At 33.5% G+C, this 12546-nt stretch overlaps 1 protein-coding gene across 1 annotated transcript in view; it reads right to left on the bottom strand.

Moving 5' to 3' along the window:
- Positions 1–2537: 2537 nt before the first annotated feature.
- LOC103270940 (vacuolar protein sorting-associated protein 13B-like) overlaps positions 2538–12546 on the bottom strand; it is a gene marked incomplete at both ends in the record, with an annotated part of 143355 nt that continues 133346 nt past the window's right edge. Inside the window, one exon of the mRNA XM_008068434.1 lies at positions 2538–2741. Coding sequence (XP_008066625.1) covers positions 2538–2741 — 204 coding nt within the window. The remainder of the gene's footprint in view (positions 2742–12546) is intronic.

Raw genomic sequence — 12546 nt, 5'->3', positions numbered from 1 at the left:
CATCTAAATTATCTTAAGATGTTTCTCAGAGAATACTTCTCAAGTGACTGTGGTTTTAAAATCCATATTGGACTAGTAGAAATCACCCATCTTTTTTCTTGGCCACATTACATTAAAAAAAGAGTACATTTTGAACTTCTGCATCCACCATCACCCATAATTCTGTATTATCTTCTGGGAGCTATTTTACTTGGTCTTTCTGGAATATTAATTTGTTTTTTTTGTTTTTTTTTGAGTTGGAGTCTCACTCTGTCACCCAGACTGGAGTGCAGTGGCCGCTCCCAGCCACCGCAGCCTCCACCTGCTGGGCTCCGGCGATCCTTCCGCCTCAGCCTTCCGAGTAGCCGGAACTACAGGCGCGTGCTACCACACCCGGCTGATTCTTTTTTGATTTATTGTAGAGATGAAGTCTCGCTGCCCAGGCGGGTCTCGAACCCGCGGGCTCAGGCAATCCACTCACCTCAGCCTTCCAAAGGCACGGAATGACAGGCTGAGCCACCGAGCCCGGCTGAATATTAATTTGTTAATCTCTGCATTAAGATTCTTTCATTTTCTGATTTTTGTCATACAAATCTGATAAAACCCATAGCTAGAGTAAAACAAACAAATCCACTGTGAACATTTTCATTATTTATCTTGATAACCGAATCAGAAGACAAATTCTCAACTTTCTAATTTGAAATGAACTACAGTCACATAAGAACTTATTAAAATCAGATTTGTATTTAAGCAATTGAGCAAAATTTCTTCCTTAATCTTTCCCTTTCTTAACTTCCTTACTTTGGCTAATGAAGACAATTTTCTATCTGGTCTAACACATATATTATACATATACTAAAACAAAATTGTTGTATATCTTATTTTTTTTTAAGATCCATCTCAAATGTTATTTTCGCCACAAAACATCTACAGATATTAGAATGAATTTCTAAAACCTTTCTCTATAGATGAAGGGTATGTTTATTTCTATTACATTCGAGCCACTATGTCCTTTTGTGTACACTGTATAATCCTGGATTGCACCATTCACATTGTACATTATATGAATAGTAGATGTGTATGACCAATAGCTGTGATCACTTTATGTGAGCCCTGTCTATCCTAGATTTGAAATGTTTTATTAAATGTCTCTTTCCAAAAGAACACTTCCTAAATAGGATGTCATTATTCTCTTGACATCCCTGTGAATACAGTATTTAGCAAACAATTGTCTAACGCAACACTGTCTTTTTTTCCATCGTTGAAGAAAAACATTCCACAAGACATCTTATTGCCAAGTAACATGTCTCTAAGATTTAACTGTATTTATCTGTTTCACTTGTACTATCCTTGTTTAGACATTTTTTTAAATAATCAATATTTTTTATTATGATATTGTGGGGCACAGTTAAGGGTTAGGTATACAAATATGCTTCGTTCAGGCACTCTTGTTGTTAAGAGGTGTCTCCCCATCCCCAGACAGATATTTTCTACCATTAATCCCATTTCCTTCCCCCTCGCATAGTTTCCCACCACTGTCAGTCATTTTCTTATGGTAATACGTTGGATGATCAAGGTCCACTATATGAGTGAAAACATGTGATACTCAGAAAGGTCACATGTGATACTTTCTGTGAGAGGTCACTCAGTATTATAGACTCTAGTTCCTTCCAGGTTGCTGCGAAATTCATGATTTTGTTCTTTTTCATGGCTGCATAGTATTCCATCGTATATATGTACATTTTTTAAATCCAGTCCTCTTTTGATGGACAGCATGGTTGCTTCCAGGTTCTTGCGATTGTGAACAATGCTGAGATAAACATACGTGTGCAGGTATCTTTTTCATAGAGTGATTTGAGTTCTTCAGGGTATATTCCCAATAGGGGGATTACAGGGTCATATGGGAGGTTGATACTTCAAGCTTTGATTACTCAAGTATACTTAAGTATTTTACAAAGTACAGTTTGTACAGTGTTAATAGGTAGACTGAAAAATGGGTCTTCGGTTAAATAAGTTTGGAAACTGCTGTATTAAATAAATAGCTACTTTACTGCAAAAATTCTAAAAGATTTTGTATGCTAATGATATTGGGAATCTCTAAGAAAGAACTCATTGCTTTACTCTAGAAGAAATATGCCCCATTAACTTCATACATTCACACAGGCTCATTTCAAGACTTACTACTTCTTCCTCATTTAGGAAAAAAAAGAAGAAAGATTAATCTTATTACTTAGGCTACTGTGTTTCTTAAGATTTGGAGTGAGAAGGATATAAAAATTGCTTATACACAGGATTAAATAGATCTACTCCCAAGTGTTTTACCATTTCACAGAGCCTGCACTGTCCTGACTACATCATAACCTACTGAAAGTGATTAAAGAATAATTGGATCTAGAAGGAACGTACTACATAGTCAATGCTGCCATAGCTCCTCATGAGCCTTCTGAATCCTTCAGCTTCCACAGTGGGGAGGTTATCTTCATTCTTAATCATGACACGGAACTCTATGTTATATATCACCCTTCATTTGGTAACAGAATTATTTCAAACACACTTACCTCAGTAGTAGTTCCAACATCAGCAGATGGGCTGCATGTGCTCGTATCTGGAGGAGCTGTGCCTATACTGCTTCTAACTGGAGAAGAAGGGACAGGCCCTGTCATAGACTCTGGATAGGCTGAAGATGGATTGAAACTGCCTTTCTTTTGAATCTTATTCCAGACATTATTCATGGTATCAGTTAACTCATAGAAGAGCTGAACCTAAGTATAAAAAAGGGGGGGGGGGAGTCTTTTAACTTCTAGTCACAATCCACTGAATATTAAATATGAGAAAATTAACTAGTCCAGAGAAACAAAAATCTACCAATATATCACTGATCATGATTTATTCACATCTGAAATTTGCCTCCTACTCACACTGTGATATTTTACAATTACCCAGCATTATTGTGACTTAAAACCATAGTAATATAAACACAACTTATTATCGAACAATAGGTTTATTTTAATAAATGATTAATAGAACACATACAGATGCCTCTTAACCAGAGAACAGAATCAAAATTAGAAAAATGTATAACCTGTAATTATTTAATGTAATTATTTAGTGAAACACGAAATCACTACCATCCTTATTTCTAACTAATTTCTAAATCTAAATTTTCTGTATGTTTCCTAGAAATGAATCTAAAAACTGAAATTCTTGCCCAGGAAAATAGATTGAAAAAGAGTAATATAACAGAATAGAAAAAGGAAAATGTTACAGACGAGACTTTTCAATAGATAAAGAACATATCCAACCTACTATTCCCAAAGGAGATGTCATTCCAATATTCAGAGAAAAAAAACTGTTTAACTTGTACATTGTTTGACTGAGTTCTAAGATATTTATACATGATTTCATAAATAAGCATCAATCATAGAATTTGTATGACAACACATTGCCATATACTGTATAAAACAAGCCTAGCAAAAAAAATGCAAACACAATATATAAGCAAGTCCACAGCTGGATACCATATTCTGCTTGCCATTTTACAAAAAAGAGTAAAATTCTCATATTTATAAAAAGTTTCAGCCCCAGGACACATTCAGATGATGAAGCTGGCTTCTTATGTGGGCAGAGCAGATGCATAAAAACACTGTTGTCAATCCTTATTTGATATAGAACAGCACTTGGGTGTACAGTTTTCTCCTGCTTTTTGTGTAATGAAGTTTCAAATCTCAGGTTATAGCTATTTTTGTTTAAAAATAATCTAATGGCTAAAGATTTTATAAATAACTTCTTAGAAAATGTTAGTTCAAATTCTTTAGTCCATCACAATCATGAGTAAGTTTCTCTCTAAAAAAGTTTTGTTGCAAACCAAATTTTTAAAAAAGATTGTCTTTTCTTAAACAATTAGAACTGACAAAAAAAAAGTATAACCCCCCCCAAAAGTCCTAAATACTTTTAAGGGCATAAATTTTATTTATTTAAGAGATGCTGCTGTTTTTATTGTCACTACTTATGATTCCTTTAACTGTTACCATTAAAAAGTTTTGGGAGGCCAAGGCGAGAGGATTGCATGAACCCGTGGGTTTGGGACCTGCTGGGCAACATGGTGAGACCTCGTCTCTACAATAAATCAAAAACGAGCTGGGTGTGGTATCACGCATCTGTAGTTCTGGTTAGTTGGAAGGCTGAGGCGGAAGGATCGCTGGCGCCCAGTAAGTCGATGCTGGGGTGGCGGTACATGTGCCACTGTACTCCAGCCTGGGTGATGGAGTAAGACTCTAACTCAGAACAAAAACGAAAACAAAAAACTGTGCTTGAATGTCAACAAGTACATTGTGTTTAAAATGCCAAACAATTATATAAACTTTAAACATATTTTTATTTTCAAAGAAAGTTGCTAACAGAACTCAGACTTATCAAATTCAGAGGTTTAAATAAAAGGTAAAAAAATTTTTTGAGGATAAATGCTCACCTTATATTATTATACTGAAACATTATGCCAATTAAGATTACAATGAACTCTACCACTTCCCACTTTTAGAGTTTTCAAAATTAAAAAGTCTAATCAAAACACATATTACCAAGGATGTAGAGCAACTGAAACTCTCAATCTCTGCTAGCAGAAATGAAAAATTTAGAACAGTTTGTTTTTGAAAAAGGCAAATGCTTACCATATATGATCTAGTTATTCTATTCCTAAGTAATTCTCTAACAAAAATGAAAGCCTATGTCCATATAAAAGATATGAACACAAATGTTCATATCAGCATTATTTGTAATAGGCAAAAATTGGGGGAAAAATCTGAAATATTTGTTAAGAAGTAGTGAATAAATAAATTAAAGTACACCCATACGACAGAATGCTATTTAGCAATAAAAAGAAATAAACTAATAATGCATGCAACAGCATGAATTAATCTCAAAACAATTAGGGAGAATGAAAGAAGCTAGGTTAAAAAGAATACAACTGGGTGGATGCAGAGGCACACACCTGTAATCCCAGCACTTTGGAAGCTGAGGTGGGAGGATTACTTGAAGCTAGGAGTTCAAGACCAGCCTGTGCAACTTAGCAAGACCCTGTCCCTACAAAAAATTTTTAAAAATTTGCCAGGCGTGACGGTGATGCCTATAGTCCTGGCTACTCAAGAGGCTGAGGTAGGAGACCACGTGGGTCTAGGAGTTAGAGGTTACTCTGAGCTATGATCATGCCACCGCACTTTAGTCTGGGCAACAAAGCAAGATATTATCTCAAAAAGAAAGAAGGAAGGAAGAAAGGAATGAAGGGAGGGAGGGAAAGAAAGAAAGAACTGTGTGATACCATTTATATAGAATCCTAGAAAACAAAAGTTAATCCATAATGACAGAATCAGTGATTATCTGTCATGAGGAGAAATGAAAGGGAGGATTCCAAAGGGACATAAACTTCTAAAGATGTTGGATTTATTTTGATTGTGGGGATAGTTTCAGGCGTTTATGTTAGCCAAATCTTATCAAATTGGATAACAGAAACATGCAGTTAATTATATACATATACCTCAATAAAACTTTTTTTAATCTCTAAAAAATGAGTATCACGTGAGGCAGCTTTACATGAATTACGTATGACGGTGACTGAGTATCAGCAATGTCTTATGTGTTGAATGCTGATTAAATATAAAAACGATAACGTTATTTTTAAAAAATTATTTTCACAATTTTTCATTTAATCTATAGCCATTCGGAAAAGAGACTTAATTGGACTGGAGACACTAAAAAAAGTCTTGAAGAGACATATTTTCGAAGGAGAGATATTATTTAGGTGGGTATAAAAAGTCATTATAGTCAGAAATACAGAATGAGCAAAAGCCAAGCGCAGGGAATGATCAAGACAAGACATAGGGACAATGGAGAGTCCTCCCCAGTTAGAGAGGAAGGGTTTATTTTACAGGGTATTAGGTGATAGACTGAGATAGAATCAAATCATAAAGTAGAGAGGAAGAAGAAAACTGTAAATACACTAAGTCAATGGAGATAAAAAACAGAATTTTACCAAGCAATGTAGTGATCCATATGAACATTGTGGAAATCTCTAAGTGAATATAAATTTAGAAAAAAGCTATTTCATTTAGCAAGTAGGTTGCTACTAATCATTCAAATTCAGTTTCAAAAAAAGAGTTTTTACAACAAAAATCTTTTCATATAAAACAATATACTTGCCCAGTTTAATTTTGTTTAAAAGATAAAAATAAAAATTAGGAGCTAAAAAAAATTAAAAATGTGTGAGTGGTACAAGGATACAAATCCAGTTTTGTCTGAACTCAAAGCTTGTGTTTTTATACAGTAATGCCAAATTCTACTACTTTCCTGAAAACTGATCAACATAACTTTAGCAATAAAAACTAAATAAGTGAAGAGAAAAATAGGCATAAAATCTGTCCTCTCACAAGATCCATGCACTTGAAATCCTGAAATGCTAAGATAGTTTTATGCTCTTGAGAATAACTGTAAGAAGACAATTTATGAATTCAATGACTAAAGGAAAATTTGAAGTGTTATGTTAAAGAAAGGATTCTACAGGCTCGCTTTTTTTTAATAAAGAAACAGAATCTTGCTATGTTGCCCAGACTGGTCTCTAACTCTTAGGCTCAAGCCATCCTCCCATCTCAGCCTCTCAAGTCACTGGGATTATAGGACAGGCTCATTTAGTTTTGAAATGAAAACAATTTTTAGACTGAGAGATCGGTGTCTAAACACATTAAGTAGAATTGGATAACTTTGCTGAAATAGTTAAAATGAAGGGAAGGGGTGACAGAAGTCACTTTTAGTCACAAAAGCACTGAATATTCAAGCAGGGTAAGAACCATGAATGACAATAAGAGTTCCAAGACTAACATAGTCAGACATTAAAGCCTGACATGACAATGAATTTGCTCTGGGCCTGCTTTACATATAGAGCTAGCCCTATTTTTAAAGTATACAAACTACATAAGGGCTCTATGGAGCAACAATGAGCCAAATTCAGCAGTGTATATGGGTCATACTTTTGATGTCATCCCAATATTTAAACAAAAGAAAGGTAGGAATTATTTCCATTAGATATAATTTTAAAAGTTTGTGCCTATAATCCAGGGCTCACAAACCTTCTGATACTATATCTCAGTATGCAAACTTGGTGGGTCTATACACTGTTTTGAGAAAAGGACTCATAGCTTTGATCAGATTATCAAAGTAGAGAATGTCATTTTTTAAAAAAGTACTAATCTGCACCTCCTCCTAAAACAAATCTTTTGTTTTTTTTTAAAGCTAATGGATTAGTAAATAAGCACTCACAAGAAAGAGATTTATTTGGAGTTTCATGTTTTATCATCCAATTTAGGTTAATCTGTCATATGAGGATATTAAAGAGTATTAATCCCTCATCAAATCTGTGAGAATATATTGATTCTTCAGTGTTATGTTATTTTTGTAGTTTCATATTCCTTTATAAATTCTGCTACATCCAACCAGGGATATTCAAACCAATTTGCAAAAAGGATCTCACATTTTAATCACAGCAAGTCTAAACTAACAAAATTACATTCATATAACATTTCAGAATTTACAAAGTATTTTCATAAATATATCATGACAAGTTTCTGATCAACTTTAGTTATAACAGGTGGTTAAAAACCTTAACACAAATTAGTTTATGAAGATTTATTAAGAATATAAAGTAGAATTAACTGAGTAGTAAGAATTACAACATTTTGGGTGAAAAGAAAGTCTTAGTGCATATAGTTCATTCATTCTTGGTGCAATTCTCCAGAAAAGTTCTTGGTATTTGTGGAGCAGGAGTTAAGGAGGCCTTGGAAACGAGGTAATAGGAGAAAGAACAACAGGGAAGGAGCAGACATAGGAAGGAAATAACAAGCCAAACACAAGTTCTATGTGAAGCATTTGTTTAGAGGTGGTCTACTTTTATTAAATGATAAAATCTGAGCTTAGTTCCAAAGGTGGATAGTAAAAAAGACACCCCAGTGCTCTAGGTTTGGTCATGTAATAATATTATTAAAACCATAAAAATATTAAGTATCTCAGTAAAAGAAAATGTTTTTAAAAGGTTGCTAAAACTGGAGCATAAAACTCAATTCATAATGGTAAGCTAATTTTTTCATTCAGCTGGGATGGCTATGGATAACCAGAACTTGTGGAGTAGGACAATCTTTCCCACAGCTGTAATAATCTTTCCTAACTTATAAAGATTCTGGTAGATAACTCCATATAGCAGGGGTCTATTATATATCACTTTATAGAGAGATTGAATTAGTACTAAATAACCATGAATTGAAAAAACAACACTTTTATTATCTGCAAAACTTTCTTTATCTCCCTTTGTAATATGTCTTTTTTCTGTCCCTCCTTCCTTCCCTCTCACTGCCCTGCCTCCAAGGCCACAACTACCCTGCTTTCTGTCACTATATAATAATATGCGTATTCTAACATTTTATATAAATGGAATTATAAGTACTCTTTTTCCACTTGGCTTCTTTCAGTTACATAATTATTATGATATTCATCAATGATGTTGCATTTTATCAATAATTCAGTCCTTTTTATGGTTGACTGCATTATATCATATAAACAGGCCATAATTTGTTTTACTAATTCACCTAATGTTAAACATTTGAGCTGTGTCCAGTTTGAGGCTATACAAATAAAGCTGTTATATACATGTGTGTAAAAGACTTTTTATGGTCATATACTTTTATTACTCAGAGGAAATACTTAGGAATTTCTGTGCTGTATGTTAAGCGTTTGGTGAAGTTTTACAGAAACTGCCACGTTGTTTCTAAAGTTGTTGTATCATTTTTATATTCTCACAAGCAGTGTATGATGAGTTCTATGTGATCCATATATTGTGTCCTCATTTAATTGAGTCAATCTAACAGTTGTGTAGTTATTCATTTTTTTCTATGATAAATAATGATAGTAAGCATCTTTTCATGTGTAAGCATCTTTTCATGTGCTTACTGACCACAGATAGAAATATTTGGTGAAGTATCTTTTGTAGCCTTTTCCCTATTATATTTCCTTATGTTATTTTATTTACTGTTCTTCTTTGTCTTCATGCTATTGAGTAGAAAGGATTCATTAAATATTCTGGAAAACAATCCATTATTTGAAAATGTCTGGCGAATACTTTCTGCCAAGTGTCTGATTTTCTGCTATCTAGATGTGACTTAAAAAAAAAAAAAGTTTTTAAACATGATGAATTTGGAGAAAATAGCCGTCAGCAATATTGAGTATTCTAATCTATGAGCATATATATCTTTCCATTTTTTTTAGGTGTTTAAAGTTCTCTCAGCAATGTTTTGTAGTTTTCAGAATAAAGATATTAGATGTCTTTTGTTTATTTATGTTTCTTGGATCCAGTGTAAATGAACTCGATTTCATTCAATTTTCTAGTTGTTTGCTGCTAGTTCATAAAAATACAATTGGTCTGTGTACATTAACCTTGTCTCTTAATAGCTTGGTAAGCTTTATTAGTTTTAGTAAGTTTCTTATACTCCTCTAGCATTTTCTATAAAATATTCTATCTTTGCAAACAGTTTTATCTGCATCTTTATTCATGCCTTTTACTTCTTTTTCTTGGTTTATTATAATGGCTAAGAGCTCTAATATTACACAGAATAGTATTAAAAGAAGGAATCCTGGGATTTTTCCTGTGTCAGTGGGAAGTAACTCAGTATTTTATCATTAAGTATGATACTGATCATTTATTTTTCATATATGTCCTTTACCATTTTGAGAAATTTACCTATTTGTAATTTGTTCTCAGTTTTTAATATGAATGGGTGCTGAATTTTGTCAAACGTCTTACCTGCATCTACTGAGGTGACCATACAATTTTTCTCCTTTGTTTGTCAATATGTAAATTATTTTCAAAGATTTTTGAATGCTAAACCAAACTTGTATTTTTAAGATATATATACATGGTCACTATGGATTATACTTTTTACATATTGTTATCTTGTATTTACTAATATTTGGTTAAGAATTTTGACACCTGTTTTCATGAGGAATATTGATATCTAATTTCTTTCTTTTGTAATGTCTTTTTAAAGATTTAATATCAGACTCACGCTGGATTCATAAAACTAGTTGGGCAGAGATCCTTTATCCTCTATTTCTGAGAAATAAAATCATTATTTTTCTCCATGAATATCTGACTGAATTCACCCATCTAGTTCTAAAGTTTTCTTAATGGAAAAGATTTTGACATCACATTCAACTTTGTTAAAAAAAAAATACAGGGCTTCTCACAGTTTGTTTCTTCTTGTGTCACTTTTGGCATAGTTCTTTTTCAATGAAAATTTCCATTTCGTCTAAGTTGTTGACATTCGTTGGCAAAAAGTTGTTCATTATTAACTTATGTTTTTAATGTGTGTAGGATCTGTGGCAATAATCCCCCTTTCATTCCTGATATTGGTGTTTGCATACTCTCTCATTTCAGACTAGCTAGAGAATTATTAATTTTGTTATCTCTTTCAAAGAACCAGTATATGGCTTTCATATTCTTTCACTCACTTTTTTTTTAAACTGTCCCATTCATCTCTGTTCAATCTTTATTGTTTTCTTCCTTTTACTTTCTTTTCGTTTATCTTGATCTTTTCTTAATCTTCTAAAGTTGAGCCTTAGGTGGTTGATTTAAGATCTTTCTTCATTTCTAATATAACTATTTAAAGGAATGTCTTTCTCTACTGCTGCTTTAGCTGTATCCCCTTTTTTCATTGTCATTCAAGTAAAGACATTTTCTAACTTCCCAAGTAATTTTGTCTTTGTTCCATAAATTATTTAGAAGCAGGATGTTCAATGTCCAACTATTTAAAGTTTGTCTATGTGGTTCATTATTATTGATTTCTGATTTAATTTGATTGTGGACAAATAATACACCTTCATATTATTTTTATCCCCTTAAACATGAAGCCACATGTACCTGAAAAAGTTATATTCCACATTTGTTGGATATAATGTTGTATAAATGTCAATTAGATCCAGGTGAATTCATTGTATTTTTACATCTTTTGTATCTCCACTTATTTATTTATGTAGTTGTTTTATCCACTGCTGAGATATGCTATAAAGTTTTTTACGATGATTGCAGAATTACCTATTTTCCCTTTTAATTGTGTTAACTTTTGTTTCATGTCATTGTCTACCTGTGGTAATACACTTTTTGTTTATTTGGTAATATGTAAGTTCATCCTTCTTATGCTATTTGTATGGTGTATCTTTTCCTATGCATCTACTTACAATTTTTTTTTTTTAAGTGAGAAAGCAGGATTTATTGAGAGGACAGAAAAACTCCCACAGTTGAAGGGGACCCAGGGGGTTACCCATAATCTGTTTCTTTATATTTCAAGTGTTTCACTTTTAGGCAGTATATAGCAGAGTTGTTTTTTTTTTTTTTCCCCCTTCTCCACTCTATACATCTTTGTCTTTTAATTGGATTGTTTAGACCAGAATCTTGTAAACTTCCTCATAAAGGAATAGAGAGTAAAATATTCTAGGCTTTCTGGTCCATATTGTTCTGTTACTGCTACTCAACTTTGAAGCTATAGCAGTATAGCAACCATAGATAATACATAAAAAACGAATGTGGCCAAATTTGGCCTGTGAGCATTAGTTTGCTGATTCCTAGTTGAGACCATTAATATTTAATGTAATAATTGATATGGTTGGCTTAGCTCTTTTCGTATTATTTTTATTTGGTTTCTATTCTCCATTTACTGCTCTTCTGTTATGCTTCTCTAACATTTTTGGTTTATTTGATTGTTTTTTAGTATTTAATTTTAACTCATCTATTGGCTTTCTGGCCCTATCCATTTGTATTTTCTCTCTCTCTCTCTCTCTCTCTCTCTCTCTCTCTCTCTCTCTCTCTTATTGTGAAGTTGTGGGGAACAGTTAAGGGTTAGGTATACAATTGTGTTTCATTCAGGCATCCTGTTGATATGGGGTGTTTCCCCGTTCCCAGACAGATATTTGCTACTGTTAATCCCATCCCCCTCTCCACACCATAGTTTCCCAGTACGGTCAGTCATTTTCGTATAGTATTGCATTGGATGTTTAAGGTCCATTATATGAGTGAGAACATGTGATACTCGGATCTTTGTTTCTGTGAGAGGTCACTCAGTATTATAGACTCTAGTTCCATCCAGGTTGCTGCGAAATTCATGATTTTGTTCTTTTTTATGGCTGCGTAGTATTCCATCGTGTATATGTACCACATTTTTTTAATCCAGTCCTCTTTTGACGGGCAGCATGGCTGTTTCCAGGTTCTTGCTATCGTGAACAGTGCTGCGATAAACATGCGTGTGCAGGTATCTTTTTTATAGAGTGATTTGTGTTCTTCAGGATATATTCCCAGTAGGGGGTTTGCGGGATCATATGGGAGGTTGGTATTTAGAGCTTTTAAGAATCGCCACACTGCTTTCCACAGAGGTTGCACTAGTTTACACTCCCACCAACAGTGTAGAAGTGTTCCCTTTTCGCCACACCCTCTCCAGCAGCTGTTATTTTTTGACTTGTTGATAATTGCCATCTGACTGGGGT

Source organism: Carlito syrichta, unplaced genomic scaffold, assembly GCF_000164805.1.
Source record: "Carlito syrichta isolate Samal-C Ts95f unplaced genomic scaffold, Tarsius_syrichta-2.0.1 Scaffold108659, whole genome shotgun sequence".
In the NCBI taxonomy this organism is placed as follows: Eukaryota; Metazoa; Chordata; class Mammalia; order Primates; family Tarsiidae; genus Carlito; species Carlito syrichta.
Note: the sequence above shows the minus strand (reverse complement) of the source record. Positions and strands in the feature narration are given on the sequence as shown.